This window comes from Mobula birostris, chromosome 14 (assembly GCF_030028105.1).
Source record: "Mobula birostris isolate sMobBir1 chromosome 14, sMobBir1.hap1, whole genome shotgun sequence".
Taxonomy (NCBI): domain Eukaryota; kingdom Metazoa; phylum Chordata; class Chondrichthyes; order Myliobatiformes; family Myliobatidae; genus Mobula; species Mobula birostris.
Genome location: NC_092383.1, coordinates 81308184 through 81324317, shown reverse-complemented (window position 1 = coordinate 81324317; position 16134 = coordinate 81308184). Strand labels below are relative to the sequence as shown.

Below are 16134 nucleotides of genomic sequence, written 5' to 3'. Positions count from 1 at the left end.
TTATTTAAAAATGAACAGTGAAACACTAAACTGGGTGTCTAGTTAAACAAGTGTTCATCTAAACTACCCAAAACCACAATACAGGACACTCAGTTACCCTTTAATTTAGCGGGTACTCTGTTAAATCTCCCCAAACTATAAAACCAAAGAAGAGAGCATGTTATGAATGGATACTTAACTAAACATAGGCGGTGGGGGCGGCTTTGTCTGCAATGCTCTTCTCAATGGTCTGATTGTGACTTCAGCCTGGAGTGGGCCTCGGGGATGGCAGGAAAGAAAGGGAGCAAACCTCCCATACGTGCTACTGGCACCGGAAATAAGTGTTGTGGCTCACAAACCAGCCAATGGGAAAGAGCAGCTGCAACCTTTAAATGGGCTAATGACTGACATGTGGTTTTTCAACCAGCAAATAAGCCACATCGTCTCATGACGGTGCCTAACTAAAAGAGTTTTTTAGGTGTCCTTAATGTATCTGCCTCTACCACCACCTCTGGCAGCGTATCCCACGTAGATTAATTGTGATGAGCTTGCAAAAATCATTATAATCTGGCAATGATAAGGAAAGTTGAAGTCTAGACTATCTTAAGAAACTTCACAACAGAGAAACTCATTCGCAATCAGTAATTCAAAGTGTATGTTAAGATATCATCAACATATAGGACTCTGCCTTTCAAACTTGATTCTACTAATTTCAGTTTGGGGATGTACTTTTAAGCACCTGTTCTCACAGAATTCAATAAGTCCTTTAATACCAGAAAGAAATGGCCTTGAAAGCCACTATTTTTTTAACAAGGAACTATTAACCAATTCACTAATATAATTTAGGAACTCCAGTCCCGTACAATTGACACTTTGTGTCCTTTGAGAAGATCTAATAAACCAAACAAGTGGTCAAGGCAATTGGAAATGGAAACTAAATGTAGCTTTGCGATCTGTGCAATAAAACAGCAAGAGATAAGACGAGGAGCATTCTGACTATTAGACATCGACAAACAAATTGTTAAATGCTCACCTGCAGTTTTGTAGATTAACGATTATGATGTGACCAATAATTAACTATGTCACAAGTGTTGTCTTTTAACGAAAACCAATTTAAATGGGTCATTAACTATAATACAAAATCTTAGAAACAATTTTGAAACAATTCTTCTGTTTCAGAAAAAGTAATAAGTGCTTAACTCCCCACAATACTGTTTAACTTGGAGATAGGAAATAAGGAATAATTAATGTTTGTTCTTCAGTGCTTAGACCATAGACCATAGAAATCTACAGCATATTACAAGCCCTTCAGTCCACATCGTTGGCCGACCATGTAACCTACTCCAGAAACTGTTGAGAATTTCCCTACTGCATAGCCCTCTATTTTTCTAAGCTCCACGTGCCTATCTATGAGACTCTTAAACGACCCTCCTGTATCCGACTCTACCACCTTCGCTGGCAGTGCACTCCATACACCCACCACTCTCTGTGTGAAAAACTTATCTCTGACAACCCCCTTGTACCGACTTCCAATCACCTTAAAATTATGCCCCCTTGTGTTAGCCATTTCAGCCCTGGGAAAAAGCCTCTGGCTATCCACATGATCAATGCCTCTCATCATCTTATACACCTCTACCGTCCTCTCTCGCTTTAAGGAGAAAAGGCCAAATTCACTCAACCTATTCTCATTAGGGATGCTCTCCAATCCAGGCAACATCCTTGTAAATCTCTTCCGCACTCTGTCTATAGTATCCACATCCTTCCTGTAATGAGGTGACCAGAACTGAACACAGTACTCCAAGTGGGGTCTAATCAAGGTCTTATAGAGCTGTAACATTACCTCACGGCTCTTGAGCTCAAGCCTATGGTTGATGAAGCCATACGCCTTCTTAACACCACTGTCAACCTGCGCAGCAGCTTTGAGTGTCTTATGGACATGGACCCCAAGATCTCTCTGATGCTCCACACTGCCAAGAGTCTTACCATTATTATTATATTTTTACTTCAAATTTGACCTACTGAAATGAACCACTTCACACTTATCTGGGTTGAACTCCATCTGCCACTTCTTGGCCCAGTTCTGCATCTTATTGATGTCCCTCTGTAACCTCTGACAACCCTCCTTACTATCCACAGCACCCCCCAACTTTTGTGTCATCAGCAAACTTACTAACCCACCCTTCTACTTCCTTATCCAGGTCATTTATAAAAATCGCAAAGAGGAGGGATCTCAGAACAGATCCCTGCAGAACACCACTGGTCACTGTCCTCCATGCAGAATACAAACCATCCACAACTACCCTTTGCCTTCAGTGGGCTAACAAATTCTGGATCCACAAAGCAAGGTCTCCTTGGATCCCCTGCCTCATTACTTTCTGAATGATCCTTACATAGGGAACCTTATCAAATGCCTTACTAAAATCCATATACACTACATCCACTGCTCTCCCTTCATCAATGTGTTTTGTTACATCCTCAAAGAATTCAGTTCTTAACAACCTACCCTTGACAAAGCCATGCTGACTATCCCTAATGAGATTATGTCTCTCCAAATGCTCATAAATCCTACCTCTCAGGATCCTCTCCAACAACTTGCCCACCACTACTCCCTCTCTTGAACAAGAGAACAACGTTTGCAACTTTTCAATTCTCTGGTAATTTTCCCATCCCTATTGATGATGCAAAGATCATTGCCAGAGGCTCAGCAATCTCTTCCCTCACTTCCCACAGTAGCCTGGGGTATATCTTGTTCAGTCCCAGTGACTTATCTAACTTAATACGTTTCAACAGTTCCAGCACATCCTCTTTCTTAATGTCTATACACCCGAGCATTTCAGTCTGCTGTAAGTCATCCCCACATTGGCAAGGTCCTTTTCACTAGTGAATACTGAAACCAAGTATTCATTAAGTACTTCTGCCTTCTCCTCCAGCTCCATGCACATGATTCCACTATCGACCCTGATTGGTCCTATTCTCACACGGCTCATCCTCTTGGTCTTCACATACTTGTAGAAAGCCTTGGGATTTTCCTTAATCATGCTCTCCAAGGCCTTCTCATGGCCCCTTCTAAATCTCCTAATTTCATTCTAGAGCTCCTTCCTGGCACCCTTGTAATTTTCAAGAAACCATAAAAATTACAGCACAGAAACAGGCTTTTTGGCTCTTCTTGGCTGTGCCGAACCATTTTCTGCCTAGTCCCACTGACCTGCACACGGACCATATCCCTCCATACACCTCCCATCCATGTATCTGTCCAATTTATTCTTAAATGTTAAAAAAGAACCCGCATTTTCCACCTCGTCTGGCAGCTCATTCCATACTCCCACCACTCTCTGTGTGAAGAAGCCCCCCCTAATGTTCCCTTAAAACTTTCCCCCCCTCACCCTAAACCCACGTCCTCTGGTTTTTTTTCTCCCCTTGCCTCAGTGGAAAAAGCCTGCTTGCATTCACTCTATCTATACCCATCATAATTTTATATACCTCTATCAAATCTCCCCTCATTCTTCTACGCTCCAGGGAATAAAGTCCCAACCTATTCAACCTTTCTCTGTAACTGAGTTTCTCAGGTCCCGGCAACATCCTCGTAAACCTTCTCTGCACTCTTTCAACCTTATTTACATCCTTCCTGTAATTTGGTGACCAAAACTGAACACAATACTCTAGATTCGGCCTCACCAATGCCTTATACAACCTCATCATAACATTCCAGCTCTTATACTCAATACTTTGATTAATAAAGGCCAATGTACCAAAAGCTCTCTTTACGACCCTATCTACCTGTGACGCCACTTATAGGGAATTTTGTATCTGTATTCCCAGATCCCTCTGTTCCACTGCACTCCTCAGTGCCTTACCATTAACCCTGTACGTTCTACGTTGGTTTGTCCTTCCAACATGCAATACCTCACACTTGTCAGTATTAAACTCCATCTGCCATTTTTCAGCCCATTTTCCCAGCTGGTCCAAGTCCCTCTGCAGGCTCTGAAAACCTTCCTCACTGTCTACTACACTTCCAATCTTTGTATCATCAGCAAACTTGCTGATCCAATTTACCACATTATCATCCAGATCATTGATATAGATGACAAATAACAATGGACCCAGCACTGATCCCTGTGGCACACCACTAGTCACAGGCCTCCCCTCAGAGAAGCAATTCTCTACCACCACTCTCTGGCTTCTTCCATTGAGCCAATGTCTAATCCAATTTACCACCTCTCCATGTATACCTAGTGACTGAATTTTCCTAACTAACCTCCCATGCAGGACCTTGTCAAAGGCCTTACTGAAGTCCATATAGACAATATCCACTGCCTTCCCTTCATCCATTTTCCTGGTAACCTCCTCGAAAAACTCCAATAGATTGGTCAAACATGACCTACCACGCACAAAGCCATATTGACTCTCCCTAATAAGTCCCAGTCTATCCAAATGCTTGTAGATTCTGTCTCTTAGTACTCTCTCCAATAACTTACCTACTACCGACGTTAAACTTACTGGCCTATAATTTCCCGGATTACTTTTCGATCCTTTTTTAAACAATGGAACAACATGAGCCACTCTCCAATCCTCCGGCACCTCCCCTGTAGACAGCGACATTTTAAATATTTCTGCCAGGGCCCCTGCAATTTCAACACTAGTCTCCTTCAAGGTCTGAGGGAACACCCTGTCAGGTCCCGGAGATTTATCCACTTTAATTTTCCTCAAGGCAGCAAGGACCTCCTCCTTTTCGATCTGTACAGTTTCCATGATCTCACTACTTGTTTCCCTTAATTCCATAGACTTCATGCCAGTTTCCTTAGTAAACACAGACGCAAAAAACCTATTTAAGATCTCCCCCATTTCCTTTGGTTCTGCACATAGCCGACCACTCTGATCTTCAAGAGGACCAATTTTACCCCTTACAATCCTTTTGCTCTTAATATACCTGTAAAAGCTCTTTGGATTATCCTTCACTTTGACTGCCAAGGCAACCTCATGTCTTCTTTTAGCCCTCTTGATTTCTTTCTTAAGTATTTTCTTGCACTTCTTATACTCCTCAAGCACCTTATTTACTCCCTGCTTCCTATACACGTCATACAACTCCCTCTTCTTCTTTATCAGAGTTGCAATATCCCTTGAGAACCAAGGTTCCTTATTCCTATTCACCTTGCCTTTAATCCTGACAGGAACATACAAATTCTGCACTCTCAAAATTTCTGCTTTGAAGGCTTCCCACCTACCAATCACCTTTTGTAAACTTTTCTTTTCATCTTAACCAGATTTTCTATGTCCTTAGTACACCATGGTTCTTTTACCCTACCATCCTTTCCCTGTATCAATGGAACATATCTTTGCAGAACGCCAGGCAAATGTTCCCTGAACATTTGCCACATTTCTGCTGTGCATTTCTCTGAGAACATCTGCTCCCAATTTATGTTCCCAAGTTCCTGCCTAATAGCATCATATTTCCCCGTACCCCAATTAAATGTTTCCCAAATTGTCTGCTCCTACCCCTCTCCAGCGTTATGGTGAAGGAGATAGAGTGACAATCACTACCTCCAAAATGCTGTCCCACGGAGAGATCTGACGCCTGACCAGATTCATTTCCCAATACCAGACCATATCTAGTTGGCTTATCTGCATATTGTGTCAGGAAACCTTCCTGAACACACCTAACAAACTCCACCCCATCTAAACCCCTTGTGCTAAGGAGATGCCAATCAATATTAGGAAAGTTAAAATCTCCCATCACAACAACCCTATTACTATCTGCTCCTCGATATCCCTGTTATTATTCAGAAGCACCTCAGCCCAAAACGCTGACTGTTTATCTCCCTCCATAGATGTTGCCTGACCTGCTGATTTCCTCTAGTGTCATGTGTGTGTTGCTCAAAATTGATAGCATCTGCAGAATCTTTTGTGTATCAGAACATCTTTCCAAGCTAACACCATAAGTAATGAAAACAATATCATTACTTTCAGTACTTTCTTTGTTCAGCGTTTGCTAAAACTAATGACATGAAGCATAACAACAAAGAATAGACATGCAAATAGATCGACAATTTGCATTTTGGTTATAAAAAACTTTAAGATAGTAAGTCCACCAAAAAGGCCTCACAGGTCTGGTGTAAAATAAAATTTGACTAAACTAATGAGGAATTTGAATGAGCTAATAATTGCGTGGAGGGTTGGAGCTATGTCTCTATCAAAGGAGGTGTCAGGTGAACTTACTCTCTGATAGTCTGCACGTCACCCTTGAGTAAGGTGTAGCATCTGTTTAGCTCACCCTTCTGATGACTGCAGTGAGGCGGAGTCAGTGATCCACCTCTTTGCACACTGTGAGTTTGTGGAGAGGGTGTAGAGGAGGATGAAAGGACTAGTTTCACGTTTCATCCCCAGCAGCTGCGTAACAGAGGACTCTCTGATCTATGGGCTGTTCCCGGGGATGCACACAGAAACCAACATCCGGTGCTGCTGGCAGATCATCAACTTCAAAGTTTTGTCAAAGGGTTAAAGAGAGTGATAGAAAAAAAATGGAGAGGTTTACTTGGGGAATTGCAAAGCCCAGTTTTGGCAGGCAAGGGTACTGTAGAAGATGTGAATCCTGTGCTCACAAGTTGCTAGAATTGAAACAGAGCAGGGTTGTGGGGCTGGGCAAGGTTATGGAGATAACACGCATATGAAGATATATAAAATCAAGGAAGAGAAGTTTAAAACTAATACACCGCTGAGCCATGTACTCAAGCCAACAACCACAGTGATGATGGAACTCAGTGATGGTTGCATATTGGGGTTCTATAGTTGAGACACTGTAGACTACAGATGCCGGAATCAGGAGCAACAGACAATCTGCTGGAGGAAGTCAACAGATTGAGCAGCATCCGTGGGAGGATGTTTTGAGTCAAAACCTTGATGCATGTTTGATTTCCCCACATAGATGCTGCTCGACCTGCTGAGAAACATCAACAGTGGATTCTACCGTTGGCTCCCTGGAGTCCTCTCCCTCAGCCATCTTTGTTACTATTAAAACCCCAGGCTCATTCTCTCAGACACATTACATTGGGAACCCAACTGTCTCATTTAGTAGAGCATTGCCTCTTAATTCCAGTGCTGAGGGTTCGTTTCGGTTTGGGAAAGAAAAACAAACTGGAGAAAAAGTACATAATTGGATTTTATTTACCATATCTCCTTGCCACACAGGTGGTGATCATTTGGTCCATCAAGACCATGATGGTCACCAGGCAACCTCATTCTCCCACTAATTTTCTCCCCACTCTACTTGCCACCCCATTCACACCAAGTACCCCCAGATTCTACCATTCACTTTCTGTACACTTGGGGCAAGTGTGTTGGCGTGTGGCCAAGTGGTTAAGGCGTTGGACTCGTGATCTGAAGGTTGTGAGTTCGAGCCTCAGCCGAGGCAGCGTGTTGTGTCCTTGAGCAAGGCACATTTATAGCCCAGCGGCGGCAGTTGGTGCAGTATAGACAAGATGAGACTTACAGTGACCAGACACCATTGGAACATAGGTGGAAACTAGAGCACCTATAGGTATCTCACAGGGTCACAGGGAGAATGTATGAACCCCGTACAGACAGCACTGGAAGTCAGCATTGAATCCAGGTGACTGGAGCCTAGAAGCTTCATTTCTACCAACCTCACCACCGTAGGAGGGTGAGAGATAATTTGATAAAGGTGATAAGAGAGATAGAGTGAGTGGATAGCCAGAGACTTTTCCCAGGGTGGAAATGGTTAATAGGGTTATTTAAGTATAGTACAGGAAAGTATCGGATGTCAGAGGTACATTTTCTTTTACAGAGAGTGGTGGGTGCAAGGAATGCCCTGCCAGTCGTGGTGGTAGGGGCAGAAAATTCAGGGGCATTTAAGAAACTCTTAGATAGACACAGAAATCAGAGAGTTTGGGGAGAAAAAAAAGAGTACAAAACAACAACTTCCAATGAAACCTCTACACACTAACAAAGAAACTGGATATATTATTGACCTTCACCATTCAGGACATGTCCTCTTCTCGCTACCATCAAGGAGGAGGTACAGGAGCCTGAAAACGCACACTCAATGTTTTCAGAATAGCTTCTTTCCCTCTGCCGTAAGATTTCCGAACAATGAACCCATGAACACTACCTCACTATTTAACTCTTTTTTCACTATTTTTTTACATATTCTTATTGTAATTTATAGTAATTGTTTATGTATTACATTGTATGCTGCAGCAAAACAACAAATTTCATCCCAGTGATAATAAACCTGATTCGGACTCATGTTTTCTTTCAATTTCTTCCTTACAAAACCGTTTATTGGTACTGTTCATCCAATACTGAAACTGGAATTAATCTCATTCACACCCAAACTTCCATTGTGAAACTGTCGAATTAACACAACCCTGCCCCCCTGTAATTCACAGGTGATTATCATACACCACCACCAAATCCTCGCAGATCTAGCAAAAGTTGCTCTTGCCGTGTGCATTGAGATGTGCGAACAGATTGGTGATGTTAGGATATTAGAATACTACAGGCAAGAGGATAATAACGATACAAGAGTACTGATGATGGGTCACGGCTCAAAACGTCGACTGTTTATTCCTTTCCATAGATACTGCCTGACCTGCTCAGTTCTTCCATCATTTCGTGTGTGCTACACTGGATTTTCAGCATCTGCAGAGTCTCTTGTATATATGATTTACAGCCCTCTATCTCCTTGTTCTTCCCTTTACTATCTCTTTAAATGCCTCCAGTTCTATAGCCATTAGCAATTGAGAGTTCCTCTAGCCTCTTCCATGTCAGGCTGTGGAATGCTCTCGTTAAACCTCTGCTCTCTATTATCATCATTACTATGTGCCGTGTCGTGTGATGTATGCAGTCATGGTCCTTTGACCATGATCATTCTTGGCAAATATTTCCACAGAAGTGGTTTGTCTTTACCCTTTTCTGGGCAGTGTCTTTATAAGATGGGTGACCTCAACCATTATCAGTACTCTTCGGAGATTGTCTACCTGGTGTCACTGGTTGCATAACCAGGACTTGTGATATGCACCAGTTGCTTTACGACCATCCACCACCAGCTCCCAAGGCTTCACCTAACCCTGATTCGGTGGGGGGTGGGGGTGCGGGGGCTAAGCTGATGATACACCTTGCCCAAGGGTGACCTGCAGGCTAGCGGAGGGAAGGAGCACCTTACACCTCCTTTGGTAGAGACCTATCTCCAACCTGCCTCCCAACTGCACTCTACAACCCACTGAAAAAGCAACCCTCTATCTGAGATTCTGATCACCTGTCCCCACATCCCCTTGTGCTGCTCAGTGTCAGAGGGCGTGAAGCGGCTTGGGGGCATTGTACCAAGCCAGGTTGGTTTTGTTCTCTCTGCTGAAACAGACAGGCTTCCCCCACCAGTAAATTCATACTCACCACCAAAACTTGCAGATAGCTGTTGTTGAGCAGCACACAGGAGATCAAGGATAAGCTTTATTCATCATATACAGTGACATGTATGAGGAGTTTACTGTGGTGTGTTGGTCAGGCATGCGACAAAAACATTCAGCAAATATAAAGAATTATATAATGAATAAAGTTAGAGATTAAAGTACAAAGATGGAATAAAATGTGCACATATACATAAATATATGTACATGTATTTACAATATAAACAGCATTATAAATATACAATGTAAACAATATATATGCTTATATACTGTAAATGCTGTTTGTAAATGCTTGCTGTTTATTCCCCTCCATACATGATGCTGTTTGCGTAAACAGCATTTTGGAGGGGAATAAACAGTTGATGTTTCGGGCCAAGACCCTCAGGTCCTGAAGAACTGTCTCAGGTCCCCTCCATAGATGCTGTTTAACCTACTGGGTTCCTCCAGCATTTCGTGCGTGTTGCTCAAGATATACAACATCTGCAGAATCTCTTGTGTTTACGGTAACACTTGTCTGAGCTATTGCTGGAGCCCCCATGAGGAAAATGATAGAAACCCACGGCTATACTCATTCTGGACCCCCACACGCCATACCTCTCCAATCCCCCGTACATTGGAAGAAGGGCTTTGAGTTAAAGTAACACTCTGTGGGGTGGTGAAAATAAGGGAGCCAGCTGCGGGTTGTGGTGTGAAATTACTTTGACACCACTGAACTGCAGAGTGATAGTCTGTCAACTTTATCCTCCTTGAGTTTGCTCTTCAAATAAATTTGAAGAGATAGTGTAAAATAGGGATTATAACACAAAATTCAAAGTAAACCAAAACTTTCTCTGTTGACATTGTAATAATAAAGTGACGGTGTAAATGAACAATCAGTTGCCTTGTTAATTGAAAATACTCCTGACTGCAATAATTTAGGCCAATCAACAATTAAATCCCAGCAGTTTAATGAAGTACATAAACCAGGGAGCTGTTCTGGTTTATAGGCCTTGACACACCTTGCATTGTATAGAAACATAGAAAACCCACAGCACAATACAGGCCCTTCGGCCCACAAAGCTATGCCGAACACGTCCTTACCTTAGAAATTACCTAGGGTTACCCATAGCTCTCTATTTTTCTAAGCTCCATGTACCGATCCAGGAGTCTCTTAAAAGACCCTTTTGTATCTGAAGTAAGAGGTTAAAACCATTCAGAACCGATTGAACTGTGGTGTTTTCCCCTTGGAAAAGTAAAACTGAGGGTGACCCAGAAGGACCTTAAAGTTTATAAAGAATTTAGCAGAATAATAGAGATGTTCCCACACAGGTAAGATCACAACTCAAAGCCACGTGGTCACTAATGAACCCAGTGGAGAATTCAATAATGTTTTAATGTAGACAATAGTTGGAGAGCGAAGCTCACTAATACAAATAATTAATTGTACTGGGGCAGGGGGCAGCAAACCTATGGCATGTGTGCCCAAGATGGCACACACATTTTTGCCGGCAAGTGACATGCAGTGTCGTCACTTGATTCTTTAAAACTCAACCATAAAAATTAGCGTAATGATTATCTTTACTGCCAAATGAGGCAGCAAATTATTTTTCAGAACCCGAGGGCAGTGAAATGTTTTTACAGGAAGTGTTGCATGCTAGCTTGGCACCAGCTGGACAGTTATGAGGACACTTAATGTTGGATGATATGCTTTGAAATTCTCGCAGATCTGGTGTACAGTTTTTGAATGGTAATTGAATTTACTTTATTTCTTACATCCTTCACATACATGAGGAGTAAAAATCTTTACGTTACCTCTCTGTCTAATTGTGCCATGTGCAATCATAGTAATTTATAATAAATAGAACAGTCGATGTAATACAGAGTACACTCAAGTCAGCGTGAGTTCATCAGTCTGATGGCCTGGTGGAAGAAGCTGTCCCGGAGCTGTTTGGTCCTGGTTTTTATGCTACGGTACTGCTTCCTGGATGGTAGCAGCTGGAATAGATTGTGGTTGGGGTGGCTCGGGTCCCCAATGACCCTATGGGCCCTTTTTACACACCTGTCCTTGTAAACGTCCTGAATCTTGGGAAGTTCTCATCTACAGATGTGCTGGGCTGTCCGCACGACTCTCTGCAGAGTCCTGCGATTAAGGGAGATACAGTTCCCATGCCAGGCAGTGAGGCAGCCGGTCAGGATGCTCTCAATTGTGCCCCTGTAGAAAGTTCTTAGGATTTGGGGCTCACACCAAACTTACTCAACCGTCTGAGGTGAAAGAGGTGCTGTTTCACCACACAGCTGGCGTGTACAGACCACGTGAGGTCGTTGGTGATGTGGATGCCGAGGAACATAAAGCTGATTACCCTCTCAAATCCAGATCCATTGATATCAATAGGGGTTAGCGTGTCTCCATTCCTCCTGTAATCCACAACCAGCTCCTTTGTTTTTTTGCGACATTGAGGGAGAGGTTGTTTTCTTGACACCACTGTGTCAGAGAGATGACTTCTTCCCTGTAAGCCACCTCATTATTTTCTGAGACAAGGTCGATCAATGTAGTGTTTATGGCAAATTTAATTTGTAGATTAGAGCTGTAGGTGGTGACACAGTAATGGATATACAGAGAATAAAGGAAGGGACTTAGTACACAGCCCTGAGGGGCTCCTGTATTGAGAGTCAGAGGGGCAGAGGTGAGGGAGCCCACTCTTACCACCTGATGGCGATCTGACAGGAAGTCCAGGATCCAGCTGCACAAGGCAGGATCAAGGCCGAGGTCTCTGAGCTCCTTGTAAATGGTTACAATAACAATACTATATAGAAATTATGTTATTTTTTCAATTCTGTTTTTTAAAAGATGAGAATTTTTGAACAGTTTTTCTAAAATACTTCATTTAGTTGAATCTGTCTCTGATATACATGTAAAACAATGAGTACCCATAAATAAGCAGCAAGACTCATCCCTTTTCCTTAAAGCTGTCAATAATTATTCTTAATAATTCATTAATCAATGATAATATCTGCTCAAAATTGCCATGGCATATGAGAGACTTTAAAGAAAATTATCACCAGTTTGGGAACATGCTTTCTAAAAACACTCACAACACACTAGAGAAACTCAGCAGAGCGGGCAGTATCCGTGGAAACGATCAGTCAACATTTCAGGCCGGAACCCTTCGTCAGGACTGAAGAGGGAAGGGACAGAGGCCCTATAAAAAAGGTAGGGGGAGGGTGGGAAGGAGAAGGCTGGAAGGTTCCAGGTGAAAAACCAGTAAGGGGAAAGATAAAGGGGTGGGGGAGGGGAAGCAGGGAGGGGATAGGCTTTCTAAAAGGTTCACCACCTCTTTTCTGGGGAATTCTCACACTTAGATGACCCCAAGAATCCTCAAGCTACAATTCTTGTGCTGCAAAACATCTTGCCATCTCTTGTCTAAAGTGTCACTGAAGTATTTCTCCTTCAATGGGCCACTTTTTTTTGCATAGAAGTCCAGAAACTCAGGGCTGGATATTGGTAAACGCCTTGATATTCAAGTGTGTGTCGGGAAGTAGGTGGTTATTTGATTAAGATAATTTCAATTAGAATCACCCCCATGAAGACAAATAAAAACACTAAGTTTTACTTGGATTGTGAGCAGTGCAGCTCCCTGCAAGACAGGTATCCGGCCAAAATCTTTTGGAGGACTGCAGGAGACATGGAGTTGGAAGCAATTGGAAACCAGTTCCTTGGTATCTTTGCTTGGGCTAAGCAGCCAACAGTGGCCTAGACCCGCAGTGCAAGGAAATGATCACATACCCAATCTTCTGTCTTTCCTCGCTTCGTTTGCACAACATTAGATCACGCACTAAGGTACCAACTCCCATTTTTTATAGGTTTCAATGAACTGGCAAAGAATGTAGACGTGGTATTTAAGCTTGAGATGAAGCAGGAAGTTTAAAAGAACACTGCGTCATAACTACTGTACCAAAACGAGCCAAGAAAAGCCACAAGTGATGTAGTGGGAATGGCAGTGGAGGAAGGGAAAGTATTTGGATCATAAATGTAAATGAAGGATCAGATGGCAATCACTTCCTTGCATTGTTAGTCTAGGTCGCTGTGTAGCTGTGCGTCTGGCATGTTACTAACATCTTTGCCACTCTGTTCTCCAGATAAAGTGACTCCCAAATTCCTCTCTTATCATTATGTCCCCTACTGTATTGATTACTGATTGTCCTACATGTATAACTCTAGGTTTTGACTTCCTCGAGGAAAGGAAACATTTTAAAGCTCAATTAAACCCATACAACCAAAATAAAGTATACTTAGTGGCCACTTTTGTCAGGCCTGCACAGGCAGGCACCCCCCAGTCTCCACCCAGCTAACAGGAGTCACCTACCACTCATTTCCAAATCATCACCTGCAGCCCATTTAAACCCAGCTTTCATCCACAGTGCTTGTTCACTCATTCAAACCAGTTGTTCCTAGCCTTCAATTACTTTGTTATGTTCAGAATCAGGTCGCTCTTATATTGTGGCCCCTCAGACTTTGTTATTTTGCAGTTTGTTAGTAAAATATCATTTACTGCTAAATTGTCTCTGCTGCTCTGCGTTTGGGCCAAGCCTTCTTTATATTTCCTGACAGGATGAGTGAACAAACAATTGACCCAGCAGAGCTGCTCGCCTAAAGGAAGTCATCCGTCGACAGGGGCACATAATCCAAAAGCAGCAGGAAACCATTGAACATCTGCTTGCCACTCTGTCTCGATACAGCAACCCCGCGTCAGTCAACCTCCTCCTCCGGAGCCTGAACCCTCCAACTCGTTACTCCAACTTCCTCTCACGGTGCATCGTACGCTTTGAGCTCCAACCGTCTCTGTAGTCCGTGGACCCAGCCGAGAATGCCTTTGTCATCTCTTCCTTGTCTGGGCGAGCTCTGAGCTGGGTCGCCGACAACTGGGAAAATAGAACCACCATTTGCAATTAATATGAAGATTTTGTTGCTGAGATGCGCCAGGTTTTCGACCATCCAGGGAGTGGATGGGAAGCAGCAGAACAGATACTTAGCCTGTGTCAGTGCTGGATTGCACCGTGAAATTCAGGACCCCAGCAGTGGAATGAGGCTGGGATGCAGAAGTGCTGCTGGCTCTTTACCATCACTGCCTCTCGGAGCACTTGAAAGATGAGCTGTCTACGAAGGAGATGCCCCCGGGCCTCAAAACCTCATCATTCCGGCCCTCTGAATTGACAAACATTTTATGGCAAGACCCTCCAGATCATGAGCCAGAACCCCAGTTCCACTTCCAGAACCATTTCAGGCTGCAGGACCCTCATCACCAATGCTTCCAGAACCCAGGCAGTTAGATCTCCCCTAACTCTCCAAGAGCATGAGTGTCAGTGGAGGAAGAACTTGTGCACTTACTGCATCAAATGCCCACTGCGCTCGGGTAAAGCGCACCACCAGGTAGAGATGAGGGGCCTTCAACCTGGTGAGGTTCCCCTGGCCTCTTATTCCAGCACCACAGCCCGACCCACTCCCTCTGTCCTCCCCCACACCCCGAAGGCTCTACGACACAGGGGGCTCTGGTGGATTCCAGCGCAGCAGGCAACTTTCTGGACCGGACTCTGTGCGTGCATCTTGGACTCGCCACCGAGCCTGTCTCTCACACCTTTCGCAGTACGGCCATTGATTAACATCCCCTGGGGTCTGGGGTGGTCAGAGCGCGCAGGTGGCCTGTGCAGATGAGCACGACAAGTCCATCCAATTTCTTCTCTCATATTGGATGACCCCCTGGCTCTCCATTCATGACACTCACTGTGCCTGGTCATCTGGTTCACTGCTGAGTCGGGGACTCACCTGCCAGACCACTTGCCTGCAAGATCAGCTGGCTTCATCCCATAAATCCATGGAGATAGCCGAAATCCTCAACCTCACCAAACTCCCACAGGAATATCAGAGATTAGCCATTGCCTTCAGCATAAGGGAAGCCAGCACTCTGTCACCTCAGACCACATGACTACGCAATGACCTCATCCTGGGCACCAGCCCTCCATGAGGTTATCTATTCCCCACTTCCTTCCTGGGACACAAGTCACGAATGACTATATCACCAAAGCGATACTGCACCACTTCAGTCGACCATCCCAGACCCCAGCTGGCGCAGGATTCTTCATCGAAAAGAAAGATGTGAGTCTTCGCCTCTGCATCGACTACAGAGAGCTCAACAAAATTACTATTAAGAACTGCTACCCTCTCCACTTGATGGATAGCGCATTCAAAGCACTCTGTAGGACCTAGATCTTCACCACCTCAAGGATAACCTAGTCTGCTGCTGCAGATCGCGCTTTCGAGGAGCACATCTGACACCTCACCACTGCTCCCATTCTCTGCCATCTGGACCTTTCGTGGTAAGAGGTGGATGCATCTGGCATCTGATACGGGTGCTGGGGCCAGCCTCTCTCAGCGAAGACCAATCGAGAAGACACACCTTTGTCCTTCTTCACACGCAAGTTCAACTCTATATCGCACTGCTGTGGAATAGAAGACAGGGATCTACTCACCATTAAATGGACCTTGGAGGAATGAAGACTTTAGCTGATGGGTAACACTGAGTTCTTCCTGACCTGGACTGGCAACCAGAACCGCATCTCCATCAACAGACCTGCCAACTCAATCCACGTCATGCTGACTAGGCCTTGTTCTTTGAGCAATTCACCTTCACCATCTCCTACCAACCTGGCTCCAAGAACACTAAGGTGGATGCCCTGTCACAACAATGACAGATCGGCCCAG

The 16134-nt window shown here is 44.0% G+C and overlaps 1 protein-coding gene across 2 annotated transcripts in view; it reads right to left on the bottom strand.

The window, feature by feature from the left end:
- Window positions 1-16134, bottom strand: part of klhdc8a (kelch domain containing 8A) — a 93589-nt gene that overhangs the window by 26257 nt on the left and 51198 nt on the right. The window contains exon 7 of one of the 2 annotated variants that reach the window (XM_072278759.1): window positions 10237-14297. The exons of the other annotated variant lie outside the window; for it this stretch is intronic. Within the exon in view, the coding sequence (XP_072134860.1) occupies window positions 14182-14297 (116 nt within the window). The 3' untranslated portion in view covers window positions 10237-14181. Of the gene's footprint in view, window positions 1-10236; window positions 14298-16134 lie in introns of those variants that run through there. 2 annotated transcript variants of the gene reach the window in all.